The sequence below is a fragment of the Macrotis lagotis genome, chromosome X, assembly GCF_037893015.1.
Source record: "Macrotis lagotis isolate mMagLag1 chromosome X, bilby.v1.9.chrom.fasta, whole genome shotgun sequence".
Classification (NCBI taxonomy): Eukaryota; Metazoa; Chordata; class Mammalia; order Peramelemorphia; family Peramelidae; genus Macrotis; species Macrotis lagotis.
The window spans coordinates 633,094,419-633,118,327 of record NC_133666.1 but is presented as its reverse complement, the minus strand read 5'-3'; the positions used below and the strand labels follow the sequence as shown (position 1 = coordinate 633,118,327).

The window sequence follows — 23,909 nt, the reverse complement described above, 5'->3', positions numbered from 1 at the left end:
AGGCTTCCCAATTCTGAGGTTCACCATCTCAGCATCTTCTTCCAGAAATCAGGCTTGTTGTTGGATTGTTTCAGTTGTGTCCAATATTCTGTAACCTTATTTGGGATTTTCTTGGAAAATGTGTCATTTCCTTCTCCAGTTCATTTGACAGATAAGTAAAGTGAGGCAGAGTGACTTGCCCAGGTCACATAACTAGCAAGTGCCTGAGATCATATTTGAACTCAGGTCTTCCTGATTCCAGGCCTATCTATTGTCTCACTTATTAGAAAACTAAGCTAAATTTGCCCAAGGTCACCTGAGTCGATTAAAACCAGAGGCTAGATACAAACTCAGTCTTCTGAGTCTTGAACCAGTGATTTTCTTTTTAGTTCATTGAGGGCTAGGTTTTGTTTTTAAAGAATCATAGAAAAAAATGCAATGTTTAACCATAAAAGAATGATAACTTAGAGATGGAATTTCAAGTATCAGCAATAGGCTGGTAGGGGGAAAGATAAAAGAAAAAGGAATTTTCCCACATTATTCATGTTATGACACACATGACTAGAAGAGACCTCCAACCTGTCCACACACACTCCCCACTGATGAATACTTACCTAGACTTAGTCTAAAGATTTCTATTAATAGTTAATTCCCTCCCTACCAAGTTCACCCATTCCACTTGGGAGAGGTGATTTTTAGGAAGCTCTCCTTTATATTGAGGCTGAATTCCCCACTCCTCAGCTCTCTCAGAGGGTACTATTAGGTCTGGTCTCTCTGAATGGAAAGTGAGAATTTCGAGTAGTGGGGGGGTGTCTCTCTTCCCACTGGTGGAAACTCCAGAATATCTGAACCTATCCAACATTGCATAGTCCTTATCATTGTTCACAAAACATTTCCTGATCCTAATTGCTTGTGTCTTCCCTCTCTTTGTATTTATTTGTATTTTTATTTGTATTCCCTCCCCTCTTTGTGTTTATTTCAGCCTTAACCTGTAAATATATATATATACACATATAAATACCATATATTTTTGTTGCCCCCTCAAAGAGAATGTTAGCACCTCTAAAGATTGTTAAAATTGCTGCATTTGTATTCCTAGCACCATGACACAGTAAATGTTTAACAAATGCTTGATTATAAACTAAAAATTGATTGCTCTGTAACTAATAGCTATTTTATGCAGCTAATACTGATAATTAATACTAACAATTCACATTTTTATATGTTTGATATGAGGTAGTTACAGAGATTATTGTGCCTCCTTTAACCCAATTTTACAAGTAAGATGACAGAGAAGTTAAATGATCGGCCCATTGGGGTCATTATAGCTTCTAAGTATTGGGATTCAAAGCCAAATATCATGACCCCTTGTTCTTATTCAAATGGGTTTAAATCCTATCTCTGATATTAAAAAAAAAATTCCTCAAAGTTGAGCCTCTTCATACTAGTTTGCTATGGACAGTTCACCTAGTTTATGCATGAGCTTGGAACTGCTCCTTGAACACTTTTCTCTGCTTGAGAAGTTTTTTTAGTTCAGATTAAGAGGCCAAGGACATGGAAGACACAAGGAAGGTATTCAATAAATATTTATTACAGAAGAGATGAATCAACCTTCAATTCAACCATCCTTTGCCCCCAAATAGCAACATAAAAGGAAAAGAGCATTTGTCACCACTATATTGAGTTCTACTGAAGCCTTCTTCCATTTCTTCATAGATACATCATGACTCTGCCTGGAATGCTGACCAACCCTGAACAGTCCAGAGGTCTTCCTATAAGGAAGTCCTGTAAGGACTTCAATGATTGATTGATTGAAGGGAATAGGATTGTCACTAGATCACCAGCCTAGTTGAATCTAAAAAGGTCCATTAGCACTGGGTTAAATATCAAGTCCATTTTTTTTGTCACTTGCAGCAGCACCTACTCATAGAGAGCATTTTCCCTGATAAAACAAGTTCTGATTTCCTGGGTCAATATAAATCCAATGGTAGAAAGATGTCTATGTGCTTTTCACAAAAATCTTAGACTCTCCGAGTTGGGAGGGAGCTCTCATCCACTTATAAATTAAACAGAAATAATCTTCTTGGCCAACAGAGCAATGTGGGTTTGGAACTATACATTTAGGTGAATTCAGTTATGTTTGGAGGATTGTACCCAAAGAGAAGTCATTAATGATTTGATGACAGTTGAAGAAAGAAGGAATGCTCAGTGGAATGGGTCAGGCATCTGTGCTTGTCCTGGGCCTTTTAAACACTCATTTTACAGATAAGGAACACAGGCCCTATAGAAGAAGTGAAGAGAATTGTCCTATTTACTAATAGTAAATGATAGAAGTGGAATTTGAACCCAGATCCTTTAACTCTAAAGTCAGAGCTCTTTCTACTACTTATGTTCTGTAAGATCTCCTATACTTGGACTTTCTAAAAAAAATCAATTTCACAAATATAAGATGATAAAACATAGTTAATTCATCTGATAAAAGATCTGGGGTTTTATAGGCACGTAAGTTTAATAAGTTAATAGTTTGATATGATGCCCCCCCCCAAAAAAAATCCTTCACATGATCTCCTGACAGAACTGACTATACTCTTCCCCAGCCAGGCACTCAACAAGCATTTATTAACCTCCTATTGGATACCAGATACTGCGCTAAGTGTTGGGGGATACAGAAAGCTAGATTATATCCACAAGAAGTTTACATTCTTATGGGGGAAGACATCACATGAAAGAAACTGAAAGTCAAGGAGAGAGACAGATGTAGATAGGAAACCTAGGGCCATCTCAGAGAGAAAATGCAGAGACTGGAGTGCATTGTGTAGAGAAATTACATGGTTAGCCTGGGTGTCCTCCTTCCCATTGGGATTCAGGGAGGAGGAAATGGCAGGGGGTACATCCAATGTGGGAAGTCCAGGACCAGTGTAAAGTATCGAGGGTCAAGAGGTTTCTATGGCAAGGTAAAGTTGGAGAAGAGTCAAGAATACACCTTGAAAATGAAGTTCTGTTCTCAGAGGCACTGAGAAAGGACATGAGCAAGGTCGAGAGTGTGCAGAAGGGCAGTCTTGATCATGAAGGGCTTTTATGTCACTTGAAGATCTGATGGAGAAATTAGAAATGTTTAACCTGAAGAAGTCTTGGGGAAAAGGGGGTTCTGAAAAGGGATATGTAGGGTATGGCAGTTGTTATCTACCATTACAATGTATTTTAAATATTTGGGGGGGTTGGCAGAAAGAAGAGGCATTTTTCTCTTTGGCCCTAGAAATCTAAATGAGATGGATGCAATGGAGAGCTAAGTTCCACCTTAATGTAAGGAGAAACTTCTTCAAAGTAGAAAAGGCTGCTGTGGGAAGAGAAGGTTCCTTTCTTTTCTGAGATCTTGAAAAAGGGTTTGGAAGAGATGGACTCCAAGAGTCCTTTAACTCAGATTCTTTCTGTAAAGAAACCTACAGGTAGTATGTCTTCAACTATGTCAGTCTATATAAATCTCATCTTCCAGATAAATAGATAGATGTATAGATGGATGGATGGATGATGACATAGACAGCTAGGAAGATGAGATTAATAGAGGTGAAGACATTATTGTGAACACACACACACACACACACATATATATACATATATATATATATATGTATATGACTCTCTTTATTCCCTTATCTCCCCTCCATCTAGTCCAGGGGTTCACAATCTTTTATGGTATGTCCCAGACCCCTTTGTCTAATGAAGCCCAAGTATTCCTTTTCCTTTTCAGACTAGCTTGTTGTTGCATTCATAATGGAAGGAACTGCTACATCTAAGTTGGAAGGTAGTGAAAATAAAAATGTCAATTTTTTTCCATCCAAGTTCACGGACTCCCTGAAATCTATCCAAAGACATCCCCCAAAGTTTAAATTTTTAACATTTTCTGTACTACCTTCTTATGCCTGTACAATCAATAAAACAATAAATCTCAAATCCTGATGTATGGGCTGAAATTTCCTAGATATAAATGTTCACATTGACAATTTAACAATCAGTCCTTGGTTTGGGCTGGCTTCAGCACACCCCTAGAGCAAGGTACATTCTCATTTTTTTTAAGGTCAATCTTAGTCATTATAATCACACAGAATTTGGTTTTAATGTTTGTGGGTTTTCCATTTACATTATTATAGTTTCTTATGTATATTATTTTCTTGTCTCTACCTACTTCATTCTGTATCTGTTCATAAAAGTTTTCTCATGCATCTCTTGTGTCTCCTATCCATACAGTGCCTAGAGGAGGCACTTAATACATACTTGTCAATTGATTAGCTGGCTCTATTTTCATACTTGTTTTTTATGGTGCATATATATTTCATTACATCCATGTATCACAATATGTTTGGACATTCTCCTTTTCATAGGGTATCTTTCCAAACCTCTGTTATAATTATCAATATTTCAAGAGAAACAGGAAAAAAGGGAACTTTGAGAAATATATTTCTTAAAACATGCCTCTCTTTCAATGCTGCAACTGAGTCTCCCAAGGAACATAGGAGGGAGCAGGCAATGAACAAGGATCACAGTTATGTTTTCTGCCACTCTTAGCCCTCCTTGTGATTAAATTTTCAAATCTAGACATTACTGACTGTGTGACATCAGGGAAGTCACTCAACATCTCTGGGCTTCAGGTCCTTAATCTGTAAAATGAAGATGTTGAACTAAAGGACCCCTTAGGTGCATTTCAGTTCTAAATTGGTGATCCTAGCTGTGGACATTTCTGCTGGCCCATGCTTGTTTGTTCTTCTGGTCCCTCAGATCAGTAATAGCATCAGGGCACAGTTGGACAATGGAACAAACCCATTCTCTGTAGGTCACATAAAAAGAATGATCTTCACAAGTCCAGGAAAATATTAGACAGTTCCAGACTGTACTCACTCTCCTTCAGTTGCCTCCTCCTCATTGAGGACTTGCCCTTCCTTCCGGCCCCACATGTAGTTGTTGTACCCCAATTGTACCATCTGAGCATTATGGATGATAAGAGGTTGGGCTCTGGCACTCTGAGCATCCAGTTCGGGGGATGAACTGGGGTCAGGGGGAAAAGGCATAGGTGGGCTAAAAAGTCCATTATTGGGTTGGAAAACTGGGGAAGCAGCGGTTGGCTGGGTGGGGAAATTGTATGCCCAAGGAGATGGCGGCAGTGGCATGCTGTGGCCAAGAGCAGAAGATACTTGACTTGGGAAAGCCAAGGCAAGATTCTGTAGCTGCTGGTGCAGAAGACTTTGTTGGTATGCTAAGTCAGAGAGGGCAATCTCCTTCTGAGATACCCTCTCCCTGTCCACCACCATCCGCTTGGTCTGCTCCTGGATGGCCCGGATTTCCTGTTGTTTCTTCCATTTCTCCCTCTGGTCTTGTAGCTTCCGAGGCGTGAAGGTGTTTTTGACTTTCTTGAAGAAGATAGGAGACTTCTCATCCAGGCTCACCACGTTGATCAGCAGCTGGGAGATTTCAGAGTCACCAGGTTTCAGCGTGCTCTCCTGGGGAAAGAAGGGAATGACGGAGTTTTTCTTCTCACTCTTAGTGATGGAGTTCATCAGTGCCGTATGTACCTGGTGAAAGCTCTTGCTGCACTTGTAGTGTCTGGTGAGCAATAACACTATAAAGGCAGAGTTGTCAATGGCATCTTGCAAACACCGTAGCTCAAAACAGCCAGGAACCTGAAATTCCTCACAGAATGTGGTGCCATTGGGTACACCCAGGCTCTCGAGGGTATCCTTGACCCGAAGGGCAATGGCTTCATCCTTCTCAGCATGGAGGATCACAAAGTTGAAGAAACGCTGTCCTGTGTCTAACTCAGATCCTAGGGACAGTGGAGGTGGCAGAGGTAGAGAAGGATCTTGGGTGGAGAAGGAAGGCCTTGACCCTGAATCCTTTGGAAAATGACCCTTTTGCATAGAGAATGGGGTATCCTTTTCTTCCCTGGCAGGAGGGACTGACGTGGGGGGCAATCCTGGGAGCTCCCCAAGATCCCCTTTGGAGACAGTTTCTTCAGACTTCATTGAGTTTGACTGTGGAGTCGTGGAGTTCAAACATTCCACACTAGAATGGATGCTTGTCTCAGGAGCCACTGAGGCCAAGTTGTTTAGCTGTACAGGGAGTGAGGTGGCTGGGTCAGAAAAAGGCCAACTCATCTCCTCTGGCTCCTGTGGTTCACGGTCCTGTGTGGAATTGGTCTGACAGTCCTCACAAAGTTTACTGAGGCCTCTGGGGCACCTTTTCTGAGATTGCTGGGTGAGGAAAGGCAAAGTTGGAGACTGACTGATCTCCAGGTTGCTTGTAAAAGAGGCAGGAGTACCAGTAGAGCGTAAGGATTGGGGAAGTGACTCAGTTGCCAGTATACTTGACTTGGTTTTGATAGGCCAGGGTTGACTATTGATCCTAGAGCCTAGATTGAAGGACAATGGCAGGTAGCCTGTGTCTGACTTGAGGATCTGGAAACTCTCAGCTCCAAGGATATCATCTCCACAATGGGACTGGGCCTCAGCCAAGAAGTCATCCAACCGAGCATCATGACGCAGGCTGAGGGCCTGTACAGCAGCTTGGTAGGCTTGGGTCTGGGATGAAGCATCACATAGTTTCTCTTCCTCAAACAAGTGGTAAATGCGGGCAATAGCCATTAGGAGGTCTGCCTGCTCCTCAGAAGGCAAAAGGTCTGCCTGGTTCAGGAGGGGCTCAGTCCCTTCCCAGGTCCTAGCCACAGAGAGTGCCACCTTATCACCTCTAAGTGAGTCCAAGACAATCTTGGCCTCTGTCTCCTGTCCCAGAGACAGGAGGACCATGGCTTGTAGGAGGCTGTTGGCTTTGGAGCCTGGCCGAAGGAGCTTCAACTTGTGTTTGAGGTAGAGGAGTTTGTCCTGCCCTGCATGGTGTAAGATGTCAAAGGCTTCTTTCAAGCTCGGGGTGTGCTCTGCCATCTTTGGCCACCTGGAGAAGGGGTAGACATGGCAAGTTCTGCTTTGGCCACCTGAGATGGGGAGGGTCCTCTGGCTCTGACTTCAGTGTCCTAGACCTCCATCATCTTGCCCTCAGGCATTTCAACTATACCTGCAGCAATCAGAATGGAAGCAGAGTTAGAGTTTAATTCATGTTGTTCCCCAGCCCTACCTCCACCCCCCCCAATCTGTAATATTTCCTTTCTTCCACTTCTCAGATGAGCCTGCCTATTTTAGTAGCAAGGCACCCTAAGGAAGAGACAGGAGGAGATATGTGCCAAGAGAGTAATATTACTACCACCATCATCCCAACCACCACTTTTCCCTTCAGATACTTCCCAATAGAGTCAGTCCCTTGGCCCTAAGAACCTAAGGAACAGGGCAGCTAGGTGGCACAGTGGATAAAGCACCAGCCCTGGAGTCAGGAGTACCTGGGTTCAAATCCGGTCTCAGACACTTAATAATTACCTAGCTGTGTGGCCGTGGGCAAGTCACTTAACCCCATTGCCTTGCAAAACCCTAAAAAACAAAAACAAAAGAACCTAAGGAATAGTTATGGCACAGTACCACTGGCTCTACTTCCAGACCAGCCCCAGTAACCATCATCCCAGGGAGTAACCCCTATGATGCTGCAACCTGGCAGAAGTTTCTTTGGGTGAAGAAACCCTGTGTCCAAAAATAAAATTCTTGCCACAACAGTCCTGCAAATGGCTCTGAGTCAGAAATGGACAGGAGCATCAGTAGAAATAGTAAAGAAGTTCATTAATGTGTGCTATATGTCTATACCCCAAAGATTATAGGATCTTTCCACGTGGCTCGAAGGTGAAAACTCCAATATGTATCAAGCTCACATTAGAGTGAAACTTGAGAGCAAAGACTAGCTTGCTTTTCTATTTGTATTTCTAGTTTTGTTATTGTATTTCTATTTGTAGGGTTTGGCATAGTAAATAAAAGTTTTTTCTTTCTTTCAAATCCTAATAGCTGTGCTCCAGGAAGCCTTCTCTGACTAGCCCAGCCCTTCCTAATAACAAAGCCTCCTACTTCTAAGGTAATTTAAGATTTACAACAAGCTCTTCTCACAACAGCCCTATGGGATGAGGGCTAGAAGGATGATTATCCCCAATTGACAAATAAGGAAACAGATTCATAAAGGAAAAGTGATTTATCCAAGTCTCATACTAATGAGTATAAGAGCTGAGATTCATAGAAATTAGAGGTCAAAGAAAGTTTACAAATAATCTGGCCAAATGCTTTCATTTATCAGACAAAGAAACTAAGGCCAAAAAAAGAAAAATTCTCAAAGTGTCAGAGGTAAGAAACAGAGGTAAGAGATCAGATCTTCACCCCAGGGTTCATTTCCCTATACCATATTGCCCTACCTTCTCTGAGCTCTTACTGAACTAGGATCCATACCATAAGTTGGCACATAATTGTTCTCTGTGTACAAGTCTGTCCTCCCCACTAGACTGAAAGCTCCCTGAGTATAGACTCCTTCTTTCCCCTCCCTCCCTGCCTCTTGCACAGGGCTGGTCTGAGGAAGGTGTATTATGGGGTCCTAGAGAAGGAATATAAGGAAAAGAGAAAAATCTAGTTTTTTTTCTCTTCCTATCATTAAGGGAAGCTTTGGAGTCTTTTTTATTTTTAAGGTTTTTGCAAGGCAATGGGGTTAAGTGGCTTACCCAAGGCCACGCAGCTAGGTAATTATTAAGTGTCTGAGGTCGGATTTGAACTCAGGCACTCCTGATTCCAGGACCGGTGCTGTATTCACTGTGCCACCTAGCCGCCCCAAAGCTTATAGATAGAGTCTTTCTCTTGAATGTAGTTGATATGGGTTCCATCCCTGTTCTGCTTCTAATTAGCAATGTGATCTTAAATCCAATTCACCCCCAAGTTAAAACATCACCTTCCTGATGTCTCCTTCTAGAATGATGATAATCTGTGATTAGCAATAGCTGCTCCCTTGGTCCCCAGGGTATAACCAGAGTGCTAGAGAATGGAAGGCTAGGAAGGGAGCTCCCAAGCAATACAATCAAACCCATACTTGAACAAGTATCCCTTCAGTAACTTATCTGACAACTGGGTCATCCAACCAATGCTTTTAGACCTCCAAACATGAGACAGCCCACTCCTCCTGGGTCACTCTAACTGTTCGGATGTTACTTTACAGCGATCTAAATCTGCCTCCCTGCAGTCATCAGTCCTCATTCTGAGTTGTGTCCTCTGGGGCAGGCAAAATGAATCTAATCCATTGCTCATTAGTCCTGCAAATATTTAAAGAGAACCAACACATCCCCCACAGGTCTCATCAGCAGCTCTGCTTGGTTGGACTTCATGAACATCATGCCTCCCCCAAGATTAACTGATCACCTGAAATCTCATCAACGATGAAAGCCTCAGCTTTTGATACTCAACAGCTTCTCACTCCCCCCTCCCCTCTGACGGGAGGGTTGAAGAGAGATAGCAGTAAATGCCTTCTAAAGCCTTTCTTTATAGAAATAGTGTATCTGGGAAGCACTATTTTTGATTAGCTTCTCCATTGCTCTTGTGCTGGATATCCCCTTGTGCTGGATGCCCTTGTACTGGTGGTCCTTTTCCACCCCTCCCTTTTTAGTCTCCTTTTGTGCATGGTCTTTCCCCATTGGATTATAAACTATCAGAGGAAAGGGACTATTTTTTTCTAATTTCATCTCCAAGGCTTAGCACATAGTAGGAACTTATAAATGTTTACTGAATTGAGTTAAATTATTACATGCAGCTAGTAAGTGTAAGAAGAAAGGTCACTTATGTTATCATTATTAGAAATACCACAATAAGGGCAGCTAGGTGGCACAGTGGATAGAGCACCGACCCTGGAGTCAGGAGTGCCTGAGTTCAAATGTGACCTCAGACACTTAATAATTACCTAGCTGTGTGGCCTTGGGCAAGCCACTTAACCCCATTTGCCTTGAAAAAAAAACCCCTAAAATAAAGAGTAGAGAAAGACAAATACATTGGATTTGAACTCAGGTCTTTCTGATCTGAACAAATCTTGTGCTTTCCAGTAGCTATATTTCTTTGTTTGCATTATTTACTTCACCCAGAATGCCCTTCCAGATTCTCCTTAATCTTCAAAACCCAGCCCAAATGTCACCTTCTCTATGAAGCCTTCCCAGAAGCCCCCATCTAGAGGTGATCTCTTGTACCAATAAAATAGAATGCTTGTACATTCATTAGAAGACTCATCACATTTTTTTTCAAGGACCTACAATCATGATTTTATTGTGGAGTTCTCCTTCCCTACCACACTGATGACACTGATAAAATCCATCATTCTGGTCAACTTTCTGTCAATGTCAACTTTCTCTCCATACTTACCAGGCTGGTCCTTATGGATTAGACATATGAATCTTTGCCTGACCCATAGCTGAAGCTCCTGAAGATCAGTGAGAACAGCACAGCCATCAAAACTCTAAGATCACCATCTATTTGTTTTATTTTATTTTATTTTATTTTTAGCATTTTGCAAGGCAAATGGGGTTAAGTGGCTTGCCCAAGGCCACACAGCTAGGTAATTATTAAGTGTCTGAGGTCAGATTTGAACCCAGGTACTCCTGACTCCAGGGCTGGTGCTCTATCCACTACACCACCTCACCGCCCCTCACCATCTACTTGTAATGGTGGGGCCATCATCTTCGTACTGTGTACATCTTATCTTCCCACCCCTCCCCAATTCCCACTAGACTCTAAATCCTAGCAGGCAGGAACTGCATCCTCTTCATTTTTGGAATCTAGAATAGGTCCCTATACAGAGTAGATTCTCAGTAAATTTATTATGAATGAATAAATTTTTATAACTTACAAGAGAAGACCATGGTACGATTAATTTAAAATGTATGTGTTTAAAAAGATTTCCAGTTCTGCATGCTCTCCTGAGCTCAGGCCCCTAATTCCAGCTATGTATAGTGGAAAGAGCACTGAATTTCGAATTAGAGGATCCAGGTTCCAGTGCTGCTTACTATCTAAGTGGCCTTGAGTAAGTCATTGTCTTCTCTAGGTCTCAGTTTTCTCAACTGTAAAATAAATTGATTAGGTTAGTCCAGAGTTTCTTAGCTTGAAGTACATGAACTTGCTTTTTTCAATATGTTGGTAACTGCGTTTCAGTTTTGGTTTTCTTTATCATCCTATGCATTTAAAAACATGATTCTGAGAATAGGTCCTTAACCTTCACTAACTTCATTGCTGAAGGGGTTCATATCACAAAAAATTGTTAAGATATACTAGGTTAGATGACTCCTAGATTCTATGATCTAAATATTACTGTCACTTCCAGCTTGGAAGTATCTTACATTCAACATTCAAAACCCTTCATATTCTGGATCAGGCCTAAATTTCCATGCTAATTACAAACCTCCCCCCCGCACTTGGTTTTACAGAAAAACTGGAACATAATATTTCAACTACTACCTTCACACCTTTATACAAATTCTCTCCTTCCTTATCTCCAAATCTTAAAAGCCCTAATGTCCTTTAAGGTTTTGCTCTAATACCACATCCTACATGAGACCTTCAAGATTCTCCTTCCCTTCCCCCAAAATTACTTTGTACTTTTAAATATACCTTGTATTTGTCTATAATTTCATAGTAGAATGTAAGCCCCTTGAAGTCAAGGATTCTTATTTATCCTTTATCTTTGTATGTAGTGGGCCCAGAGTTGATTGATTCTTGGCCTTCATTACTGAAGAAGAACAAAATAACATCACTATGTTGGAGACAAATTAACTGTGTCCTACTGTGGCTGGTCTGACCAATACAAGCTCAAAATGGCTCTACCGCAAGTTGGGCACAAATAGACCATGTGAACACCTGGGGTAGATGCTCTGAAACTTACAGATATGATGTTCCCTTTGAGCTGCTTCAATTCTTCATGAAATAGTTTTTTGGCAAGTATATGTCTGGCAATCTAACAATGTGTCCAGCCCATTGTAGTAGCATTCTCTGTGGTGATGTTGGATTGCTAGGCAGTTTAGCTCAAGAAAGGACCTCAGGTCTGGTATTTTCTCCTGCCAGGTAATCTTCAGAATCGTCCTAAGACAATTTAAATGTAAGCGATTCAGTTTCCTGACAAGGAACTGGTAGATTGTCCAGGTTTCACAGGCATGTAGCAATGAGGTCAGCACAATGACTATGTAGACCTTCAGTTTGGTAGTCAGTCTAATACTTCTTCTCTCCCACACTTTCTTTCAGAACTTCCCAAAAACTGAGCTAGCTCTGGCAATGCATATGTCAATCTCATTGTCAATATGTACCTCCTTAGAAAGGACACTGCCAAAGTGCCTTACCCAGAGTAGACAATTAGTAAATGCTTCTTCAATTGTATTTAACATGTCTAAAACAGAGTTAACCTTTCTCCAAAATTTATCTCTCCTTTAACTTTCCTAGTTCTGTTGATAGCATCAACCCACTCACCATCTCCTCATCCCATCAATTGCCAAGTCCTTGTGCATCTTACCTCCAAGACATCTCTCATATCCATCCCCTTCTCACTACTCAAAGGGTCACCATCCTAGTCAAGGCATTCATTGCTTTCTCATGTGGGCAATTTCCTCCTAATAGAATCTCTCAGATACAGTGCATCTTCTCTACCCTGTTCTAATCCATCCTCCACATGCCAAAATAAGTTTCTTATGGTCTAGTTCTGACCATATCATTCCCCTGCTGAAACATCTTCAGTGATTTCCTCTTACCTACAAGACAACTTTTAATTTTACAGTTCCAGCCCTACCATGGACTGTTTCCAACCCATTTCCCAGTCTTATTTTATACTTCCCTTTTCATACTCTCTGGCCCATTAAGAAATACTAGGTTAGATGACTTCTAGATTCTATGATCTAAAAATCACTGTCACTTAACCCTTTGGCATATCAAATTCAACATTCAAAGCCCTTCATATTCTGGATCAGGCCTACTACCAACAACTCCTACATATCCATCCCTAAATCTCTTCCTGGTAAAATCCCTCTCTCTTACTTCAAAGCCCACCTCCTTCAGGAAGCCTTTCCTGAGACCTCTTCTTCTCCAATAGCTCACCCCCACAGTTTGTCCTCAATCATTTTCCTGAATTATATAGTTACTTATTAGTCTATATCTCATTTTGCTAAAAGACAATTCCAATTATGTCTTGTTCTGGTCCCTCTGATCATTTCCCCTCCCTGCTATTTCTAGATAATATAGTAAGTTCATAAGTAGTCAGTATAAAGGGGGTAATAACAGGAAATTAGATTGCAGAGGAGAACCTGGAAGTCACATATAAATCATCCCAAACATCAAAGAAGCATAATTTATAAACAAAATTCATCTCTTTGTAATATGTGCTGAATCAAGGCACTTTTTGTCAAGGTTCTGGCTCTATGATATGTAAATTCCAGGCAAAATCCAGACCTTTGTAGCTCCAGACCAGCAGAATCTCAAATAGTGATGATACCTTCTACTAGAGAGTAAGCAATAAGTAACTATAACTCTTCCAATGCACCTCCAAGTAACCATGAAATAGTGCCCCAAAATAAATCCTGGAATTGCAGAACCAACAATCAGATAGAGTGAAGCAATCTTTTAGCCCAAGAAAGTAAGAAGAAATGCAGGAAGTATTCCAGTAAGCTTGCAGAAAATCCCACCTCAGTAAATCAGTGGGACATCCTGAGCCCCAATGTGATAGTGCAGACAAACACCAACACTGGGACCCCTACATACTGTGGCATAGCCAAGGAAACCTAGAGCAGACTCCAGCTCCCAAAATCTCCATTCCCAGTGTAATCCTAGGGAAACAAAGAAATATCCACTAACCTTGGCACACTTTAGACACTGCCAGTAGGGCCCCAGCTCAGCACCAGATAAATTGCCAGACCCTTATGGCCTTGAGCAGTGTCAGCCACCCTCCACAAAACCCCCTCAGTGAAGGCACTATGGGTCTCAGGACAGCATCAGTGCAACACCATGCAAATAGCCATGATCTGCAGCCACTGGCACAAGAAGCCTGAGACAGTGTCCCTCCCATTCTGAGAGCAGAGCCCAAATTTAAAAGAAAGGAAAAAAGGCAAAAAAAAAAGCCCCCCCCACCAAATGATCATAAAAAGTGACAGGAACAATCAAAACATAGAGAAAAGCAATATCAAAATACACATGGACAAAAAATGGAAAGTGGTCTTAAGCCCAGAAAAAAATCATGGAAACCCAGCAATACCACTACTGGGTCTATACCCTGAAGAGATGAGGAAAAAGGGTAAAAACATTACTTGTACAAAAATATTTATAGCAGCCCTGTTTGTGGTGGCAAAGAATTGGAAATCCAGTAAATGTCCTTCAATTGGGGAATGGTTTAGCAAACTGTGGTATATGTATGTCATGGAACACTATTGTTCCAGGAGGGACGGGATTTCAGGGAAACCTGGAGGGATTTGCATGAACTGATGCTGAGTGAGATGAGCAGAACCAGAAAAACACTGTACACCCTAATAGCAACATGGGAGTGATGTTCAACCTTGAAGGACTTGCTCATTCCATCAGTGCAACAACTGAGAACAATTTTAGGCTGTCTGCAAAGGAGAGTACCATCTGTATCCAGATAAGGAGCTGTGGAGTTTGAACAAAGTACAAGGACTATTCCCTTTAATTCAGAAAAAAAACCCAGATGTCTTATGGTTTGATCTGGTTACCTCTGAGAATTCTGTTCTCTTTAAGGATATGATTTCTCTTTCATCACACCCAATTTGGATTGAGGTACAACATGGAAATAAAGTAAAGACTGACGGAGTGCTATCTGTGGGGTGAGGGTGGGGGGAGGGAAGCAAGATTGGGGGAAAACTGTAAAACTCAAATAATATCTTTAATAAAAATTAAAAAACAAAAAAAACTCATGGAAGAGCTCAAAACAGGGCTTAAAAATCATATAAGAGGGGTAGAAGAAAAATTGATAAAAGAAATAAGAATGATACAAAAGGGATTAAAAAAAAGGTCAGCAGCTTGGAAAAAAAGACTTAAAAAGTATAATTAGGCAAATGGAAAAGGAGATCCAAAAATCCACTGTGGAAAATAATGCCTTGAAGAGTAAAACTGGCCAAATGGAAAAGAAAGTATAAAAGTCAATTGAAGAAAGCAATACATTAAAAGTGAGAATTGGACAAGTAGAAGCTAATGACTCAATGAGACATCAAGAGTCATTCAAACATTCAAAAGAATGAAAAAGTTGGGGCGGCTAGGTGTCGTAGTGGATAAAGCACCGGCCCTGGAGTCAGGAGTACCTGGGTTCAAATCCGGTCTCAGACACTTAATAATTACCTAGCTGTGTGGCCTTGGGCAAGCCACTTAACCCCAAGAAAGACAATAGCAGAATCATTACAGTAACTGAAAGCCATAATCAAAAGGAACACATGGACAGCATCTTTCTAGAAATTATCAAGGAAAATTGCCCTGATGTCCTGGAACCAAAGGACAAAATAGGAATTGTAAAAATCTACCAACCCAGACACTTAATTACCTAGCCTTGTGGCCTTGGGCAAGCCACTTAACTCCATTGCCTTGAAAAATCTAAAAAAAAAAAATCTACCAACCACTTCAGGAAAGAAATCTCAAAACAAAAACTCCAAGGAACATTGTAGTTAAATTTCAGAACTATCAAGGTCAAGGAAAAATTACTACAAGTGCCCAGAAAAAAAAATAATTCAAATATCAGGGACACAATCAGGACAACACAGGTCATGGTAGCTGTAACATTAAAGCATCGGAGGTCATGGAACATGATATTCTGAAAGTCAAGGAAGCTAAGACTATAATCAAGAATTACCCAGCAAAATTAAGCATAATTCATCAAGGATAAAAATGTTAATTTAATGAGATAGAAGAATTTCAAACTTTCATAAAGAGATCAGAACTAAACCAAAGATTAGACCTCCAATATTAAGACCCAAGAGAAGTATAAACAGGTAAAAAAGGAAAAGTTTTTATATCCCTACATGAGAAGATGATACTTGTAATTCTTAAAAACTATATCACTAATTGTACAGCTGGAGAATATATATATAGAGGGAATAATAAGGGGAATTTGAGAGGACATAAAAAATTGAGTACAAGGGTGCAAAAGAAAAGGAGTGATAGAATGGGGTAAATTATTTCACATGAAGAGAAGAAAAAGACCTATAAAAGGGGAGGGGAAGATGGGAAGATGAAACAAGAGCATCACTTGAACCTTAATATCAAATTGGTTCAAAGAGAGAATAATATACACAATCAGTTCAATATAGAAATTGATCTTTCCTGTCAGGAAAGTAGGAGAGGAGGAAATTAAGTAAAGAAGGGAGGGCAGATCAGAGGAGGTGGTAGCAAAACACTGGTGAGGAGGAAAAGGGTGAAAGGAGAGAAAAGACAAATAGGAGGTAGAACAGAATGGAGGAAAACACACAGGTAGTAATCATGACTGTGAATATGAATGAGATGAACTCTTGCCTAAAAACTCTGAGAGCAGAGTGAATCAAAAACCAGAATCTTACAGTATGTTGTTTATAAGAAACACACTTGAAGCAAAGAGACACAGAAAAAAGCCCTTATACTTCTATTAGGTGTAGCAATCCTGATCTCAGATAGAGCAAAAGCAAAAACAGACCTAATTAAAAGAGATAAGGAAGAAAACTATATCTTGCTAAATGGTATCATAAATAATGATGCAATAGCATTACTACCTCATTTATGCACCAAGTAGTATAAATGTAAAATAGATAATTTTGATTATATTAAATTTCAAAACTTTTGCACAAACAATACAACCACAATTAGAGGGAAAGCAGAAAGCTAGGAAATAATCTTTACAGCAAGGACTTCATTTCTCAAATATAAAGAGAGTTGAAAATTGAGTCAGATTTATAAGAATACACATTATCTCAATTGATAAACAGTCAAAGGATATGAACAGGGAGTTTTCAGATGAAGAAATCAAAGTTAACTGTGGGCATATGAAGAAGTGCTCTAAATCACTTTTGATTAGAGAAATGTGAATTAAAACAACTCACACCTATCAGATTGATTAATATAATGAAAAAGAAAAATGAAAAATGTTGGAGAGGATGTGGAAAAATTGGAACACTCTAAAAAAAAGAAAAAGAAAAAAAGAAAAATTGGAACACTAAAGCACTGTTGGTGGAGTTGTAAGCTGATCCAACCATTCTGGAGAACAATTTAGAACTATGCCTATATGCCTAAAGGGCACACAAACTGTGCATAACCTTTGATCCATCAATACTACTACTAGATTATATCCCAAAGAGATTTCCTCTTAAAAATGAAAAAGACCTACATGTGCAAAAATATTTATAGCAGCCCTTTCTGTGATGGCAAAATATTGTCATCAATTGGGAATGGTTGAACAAGCTGTGCTATATGAATATAATGGAATGCATTGTTCATTAAGAAAAGATGAAGAGGCAGATTTCAGAAAAACCTAGAAAGGTTTGTTTGAATTAATGCAAAAAAAAAAATGAGCAGAACCAGGAAAATATTGTACTCAGAATCAGCAATACTGTATGATAATCAACTATGAATGACTCAGTTCTTCTCAGCAAAACAACATCCAAGATAAATACAAAGGACTCATGCAGGAAAATGATATTTATTTCTCCATAAAGAGCTGATGAATTCTGAATGTAGATGGAAGCATTTTTAAAATTACTTTACTCAATTATTTGATGTTTCTTCTTTTTTTCCTTCTTCCATAACTGAGACTAATATGGAAATATGTGTTACATGATAGCCCATAAAAAAACTATATCAAACTGACCACATTTTCATAAGAGGGGGAGGGGAAGGAAGGAGGGAGGGAGAAAGAAAATGCTGAAATTCAAAATCTTGTAAAAATGAATATTAAAATTGGGGTGGCTAGGTGGCACTGTGGATAGGGCGCCGGGCCTGGAGTCAGGAGTACCTGAGTTCAAATCCAACCTCAGACACTTAATAATTACCTGGCTGTGTGGCCTTGGGCAAGCCACTTAACCCCATTTGCCTTGCAAAAACGTAAAAAAAAATTAATATTAAAATTGTTGATGGAGTTGTGAACTGATGCAACCATTCTTGTTGGCAATAAAAATCTGCACATGCTTTTGTTCAGCTATACTACTACTAAGTCTATATCCAAAAGAGATCATTGAAAAGGGGAAAAGATTCACATATAAAAAATATTTACAGCACTTCTTTCTGTAGTGGCAAAGAATCAGAAACTAATAGAATGTCCATCAATTGGGGAATGACTGTATAAAATGTGTTATATGAATGTGATGGAGTACTATTGTTCCATAAAAACTCACGAGAGACTGGACTTCAGAAAATTCTGGAGAGACTTATATGAACTGATGCTGAATGAAGTGAGCAGAACCAAGAGAACAAAGTTCACTTTTACAGCAACATAGTGTGATGAACAACTATGATAGATTTAACTCTTCTCAGCAGTACGTTGACCAAAGACAGTTCTAAAGGACTTAAGATGCAAAATGCTAATCAGACCCAGAGAAAGAACCATGGAGTCTGAAGGCAGACTAAAGCACACTATTTTCAGTTTTTTTAAAATTTTATGGTTTTTTTCCCCTTCTGTCCAGTTCTGATTCTTTTTTCACAGCATGAGTAAATATGGAAATATACTTCACACAATTATACATGTATAACCTATATCAAATTATTTGCTGTCAAGGGGACAAGGGAGGAAAGGGAAAGAGGGGAAAAAAAGTGTGCAACTCAAATCTTACAAAAAAATGAATGTTGAAAACTATCTTTGCATGTAATTGAAAATTTTTTTAATATATATGAAAAAGTAAATACCAAAAAATGAGTGCTAAAATCTTTCTTGATACGTAATTGAGGAAAAAATAATAAAGACTTTTTTAAAAGTGATGATAACTTTGAGAAGATATAGGTATGTTGACTCTGAAGTTTTACCAGTAACTTTGAGATGATTAGAATGGTAATGAAGTAATAACCCTGACATGGCACAGATAGGAGGTGGTCTGTTTCAAAAACAAAACAAAACAAAACCCTACAAAAATGAGAACTTAAACATGCCTCCTAAGCAGTCTGCCTCTTCCAATGAGTCTATGCTATTTAGTACTTCCAACTCTAATAAGGTTATGTAAGTGATACTTTCTGCCTCTTGCCCTTCCCATCCTCTTTTTTATATTACCTGCCTTCCTTCCCCATCCATTCCCTGTCACCACACAGTCATCTGCCTCTCTAGCCCCTTTGCTGTTTGTCTCTGTATTTTCTGTACTGTTTGCCTTCATTAAAGTGTGACAACTAACCTGTTTCAGACTGCCAATCAGGGTCTTTCCTGAAGAGTACCCAAAGAACCAAGCATGCCCATTCCTGTTTCATAATTTCATAAGTTATCAATTATCCATGATGTCAAAGACAAAAATGGTTCCCCCCTCCTTCTGCTGTCCAGCACCATCAAATAGCAACAGATTTCATTACTAAGAGCAAGGGTAGATAGTTTTGTAAAGACTTGGTCGGGCCTTGTCCCTAATTCAATTCACAGAGCATTTACTAGTGAACAGATGAGACCTTGTCACTTCTCTACTAAAGAAACTTCTTCAGTGAATTTGTAGTCTTTTTAGAATAAAATATAAATTCTAGTCACCAGGTTTATTAGCTGGATTTGGCTCTTAGTTCTCACATCCCTCCCAATAACCTTTAAGTTATCAGCTTTGTTGACAGAGCATTCTCTCCTATATATTTCTATTCTTTCTTTCCTAGGTACAGAGTGAAAGGAAAATAGATATTTTCTATCTTCTTGTTCCTTGTGTACATAGCAAAAGATTTTTTTATGTTTTAGTAAGCATTTTGATCCTCTAATAAAACCAGTTTGGTTTTTTAAAAAATAATAAAATGAAAAATATTGCTCTGAAATAGTTTAATAGTGTCCTAGCACTCAAGCACTTTTGCAAACAAAACAAAACCGGGGTGGCTAGGTGGCACAGTGGAGAGAGTACCAGCCCTGGAGTCAGGAGTACATGAGTTCAAATCTGACCTCAGACACTTAATAATTACCTAGCTGTGTGGCTTTGGGCAAGCCACTTAACCCCATTGCCTTGCAAAAAAACCCTAAAAAAACCCCCCCAAAAAAACAAAGAAAAAAGGTAGCATTTGGGTTGAGCTTTTAAGGGCATGGTTAGAAATTCAACAGAATGGACATTTCAAGCATAGGGTACAGATTGAGCAAAGACATCAAGGTTGCAGAAGCTCAAGAGAGGATTGTGCACAGAGAACTATTAAATATGACTGGGAGATGGTAGGAAACAATACTGGAAAAAGGAAGGTGTAAACAGACTCATCTTCCTGAGTTCAAATCTGGTCTCAGACACTTGTGATTCACTCATTTCATGCCTCAGTTCCTCATCTGTAAAATGAGCTGGAGAAGGAAATGGCAAACCACTTTAGTATCTCTACCAAGAAAACCCCAAATGAGGTCAGTCAGATATAGCTGGACAAACTAACAGGAGTTCCAAACTTTTTTGTTGTTTGGGTTCATAGGTCCCTTGGGCAATTGGGGAAAAACCTATGGGCACCTTCTCAAATAAATACACAAAATAAAATGCAGAGGATTCCAAAGGAAGCCAGTTCAATTGAAATACAGCTACCAAAATAGATTTTAAACTCCTAAGGTAAGGGCACATCAGAGAGAGTAAATTAGCAGAACAGTGTGGAAGCCAAGATCTGGATCAAGTTTGGGAGGGCAGTAATTCTGTTCTTTTTCTAAATTTTTATTTATTTTTAAGGTTTTTTTGCAAGGCAATGGGGTAAGTGGCTTGCCCAAAGCCACACAGCTAGATAATTATTAAGTGTCTGAGGCTGGATTTGAACCCAGGTACTCCTGACTCCAGGGCCGGGGCTCTCAGTAGTGCTGTTCTAAATAACATCCTCCTCCCTTCTCCTTCTTTCTCCCAACTCTTATCTACCTGAGGAATCAAGCAGCGCATAGTACATAGCGAAAAACTTTTTAGATTTTAGCAAGCATTGTGACCCTCTAATAAAACCAGTTTGATTTTTTTTAAAAAAATAATAAAATGAAAACTATTGCTCTGAAATATTTTAATAACATGAAATCAGAGATAGGATCCTTGTAAGCAAAACCAAGTAAAGGAAAAAGGTAGCAAGGGAAAGAGACTGTGGATCCACGTGGGGTTGTGGGGTTCTGGGCTTAGTTCACCAGGAAATGGTGGATTTCCCTATCTCCACCCGACTCCACATTATCACCCTCCCCTTACCTTTCTTTGGAAGAGCTAAGTCTGGAACACACAGGGAAGCCAGTGGGAAGGAGCCAAAGACTTTTCCAGGACCCGAGGACCACTAGCTGCCTCAAAATAGAGGTTTCAGTCTGGAACTGCTAGGCAAAGGCGCAGCACCCCAATGACTCCCCCTTGGAGGCTGGATGCGGAAGCTGGGCAGTCCGATGGCTCTGGCAGCCTTTTAGAGATGTGTTCAGCATTCGGCCCGGCCCCTCCCTCAGATGTGTGAGTGGCGTAAAGATTTCCCCCTTTTTCCCAGTCGGAGGAGGGGACTAACTGGGACTTCCCCAGGAGTAAGATCCGTTTCTGAACAGAAAGGGGGTCTGAGGCCCCCAGGAATGGGAGAACTAAAGTCCAAACCCTGGGGAGAGGGAATACCCAGTTCTGCCTAGGATATGGAAGAGAAGGGGGTACGGAGCCAGACAATCCAAGAACGATGGGGTGAAAGTAAGGAAGAAGAGGGATGTCATTTCGAACGCTGAGTTGAGGAAAAGTTCGGAATGGGTCAGGACTCAGCAAGAATTTCCGAAAGCTGAGCGAGGGAGCTCTTAGCTCTCAGAGAAAATTCCGTACCCGGCCTAAGACGGTCATACCTGTCCGAAGTGGGGTGCCCAGGGCTTCTAGTCCCGCCAGCTCTTTGGAGTGGTTCCAGAGCTACGCAGGCTGGAGGTGGGGGAGCAGTTCCAGGGAGGAGCCTCCTTACCAGGAACTCCAGAGGAGCTGGATAAGTAAATAAATAAAGTAAATAAATCCCTCAGTTTTTGCCCCGGACTGCTCAAGTCCGTCAGCTGTGGGCTGGATCAGATGGACTATGCCCCGGGGCAGGGGAGCTCCACCGGCCCAGAGCTAGTTGGGGTACTTCTGCCCTCGGCTTTAGAGAACCTGGAATTTGGTGTTTTATAAAAAAAAAAGCCACCACCTCCCCAACTAAGGAAAAGCCCCCCCCCCCCCCCAGTCCCTAGCCTACCAACTACCAGCCTGGAGGAGGGCATGAGATGGAGGAGGCGTGATGTCCTGCTAGGCTCATTTTTAAATTCATTTTGTTGTTGCCGGTCTTATATTATTTTCATTATTTTTTTAGTTTTTTGCAAGGCAATCGGGTTAAGTGGCTTGCCCAAGGCCACACAGCTAGGTCATTATTAAGTGTCTGAGACCAGATTTTGAACTCAGGTAGTCCTGACTCCAGGGTCGGTGCTCTATCCACTGCACCACCTAGTCACCCCTATTTTCATTTCTTAATGAAAATTATCTCCCTTTCTCAGCAACCCCATTCCACAGAGGGGTAAACAGAGAGCCATAGACACAATCATTTAATTAAGCGCCTATCACGAGCTAGGTGCTGCCTTGCATAAACAAATGAAAGCCAGTCCCTGTCTTTAAGATGCTTTTTTTCCGGGACAATTTTATGTAAAATAAAGAAATAAATATGAACAAAACCGTAAAAGAATCCCTGCGAGAGGAGAGGGAGAGAGACACAGAGGGGAGAGAGAGAGAGAGAGGGAGAGAGAGAGAGAGAGAGAGAGAGAGAGAGAGAGAGAGACAAACGAATGAACAAATTAACAGGTTGTGAGAGGACCCGGTGACTTTGGATAAGCCACCCCTTTTCGTGCCTCAATTTCTTTATGTGAAAAATGAGCATAATAATATCTACTTCAATTATCGAAATGCTAGCTGTTGCTATTAGGCACAAGATCATTTGAAAATGGAGACATACCTGGGAGGGGGGGGGGGGATTAGGAAAACCTGGCCCTACCTCCCAGACTCAAGGAAGATTCTGAGTCATCCATGAAGACTAAGGGCGTTCCAGAAGTGCGTGAGAAAAGACTTGGGGGAGGAAACAATCAAGTTGAAAACGAAAGCTAGCTTTTCTAGTCCCAGATCCACCCCTTTTCTCCTAAAGCACGTTGGCATCCTAGCTGAACCAGAGTGCAATCTAGAGTGAGGCAGGTGGTTGAGGAACCCAGTTCCTCTGCCCTTCCTTGTTCCTCCTAGCCTGACCTGGTTCCTCCTTGATGCCTTCCTTAGATGAACTGTTTCTCACTCTCCAGGGCAGGATAGATTCTATGGTATTAGCTACTGTATAAAATCAAGAATCATCTGCCTCTGTCTCAGCCTTAGTTTCCTCATCTGTAAAATGGAGATAATAATGATAATAATAGCACCTATCCCCCAGAGTTGTTTATAATCACCAAGCACTTTAAATAATGTCTGGTACATAGAAAGTTGTATATTTTTTTGGTTGGCAATCAGGGTCAAATGATTTATTCAGGATCACCCAGTGAATAAGTGTCTGAGACTGGATTTGAACTCAAGTCCTCTTGCTTCTAAGCTTTACCCACTGTGCCTCCTAGTGTCCTGCCCCAAGTTTTAGCCATTATTGCAGTAACAGTAAGAGATGCTGAGCCTTAGAAAGGGGAAGAAAAAGGAGGATCCCATGGTGGGGAATAGCCTCTCCCATTTCCTTAACATTTCAATACTGTATTTGAAAAAACACTTTCCTCAGTATCTACCCCTGGCGGTTGGGTTGGAGTCATTTCACAGATGAAAGAACATAGGGTCATATGAGAACCTGAAGTGGCCCCAGGTCTACAATCTCTTAGCCACCGTGTTTACAAAACACGCTGCCTCCATTTTCAGTTACCCAGAAAAAGAGGGATTGTACAAGTACTCTCCCCATTTTACAAATGGGATA

At 40.6% G+C, this 23,909-nt stretch overlaps 1 protein-coding gene across 5 annotated transcripts; it reads right to left on the bottom strand.

The window, feature by feature from the left end:
- Nucleotides 1-2,514: 2,514 nt before the first annotated feature.
- TICAM1 (TIR domain containing adaptor molecule 1) lies at nucleotides 2,515-23,040 on the bottom strand. Of its 5 annotated transcripts, XM_074203953.1 has the most exons (4): nucleotides 22,971-23,040; nucleotides 21,811-21,937; nucleotides 7,395-7,445; nucleotides 2,515-7,038 (listed from the first exon to the last, which is right to left on the bottom strand). In XM_074203953.1, exon 4 carries the CDS (start codon nucleotides 6,906-6,908, stop codon nucleotides 4,869-4,871), a length of 2,040 nt encoding a protein of 679 aa, XP_074060054.1. In that variant the 5' UTR covers nucleotides 6,909-7,038; nucleotides 7,395-7,445; nucleotides 21,811-21,937; nucleotides 22,971-23,040; the 3' UTR covers nucleotides 2,515-4,868. The 5 variants fall into 5 exon arrangements, with proteins under 5 accessions (XP_074060054.1, XP_074060052.1, XP_074060053.1 ...); XM_074203951.1 differs by lacking the exon at nucleotides 7,395-7,445; XM_074203952.1 differs by lacking the exons at nucleotides 7,395-7,445; nucleotides 22,971-23,040 and having other exon boundaries at nucleotides 21,811-22,072.
- Between the last annotated feature and the right edge of the window lie 869 nt (nucleotides 23,041-23,909).

What these genes read in the sequence shown, in the direction of transcription:
- TICAM1 (XM_074203953.1), bottom strand. Translation starts at nt 6,908, where the DNA reads ATGGCAGAGCACACCCCGAGCTTGAAAGAAGCCTTTGACATCTTACAC.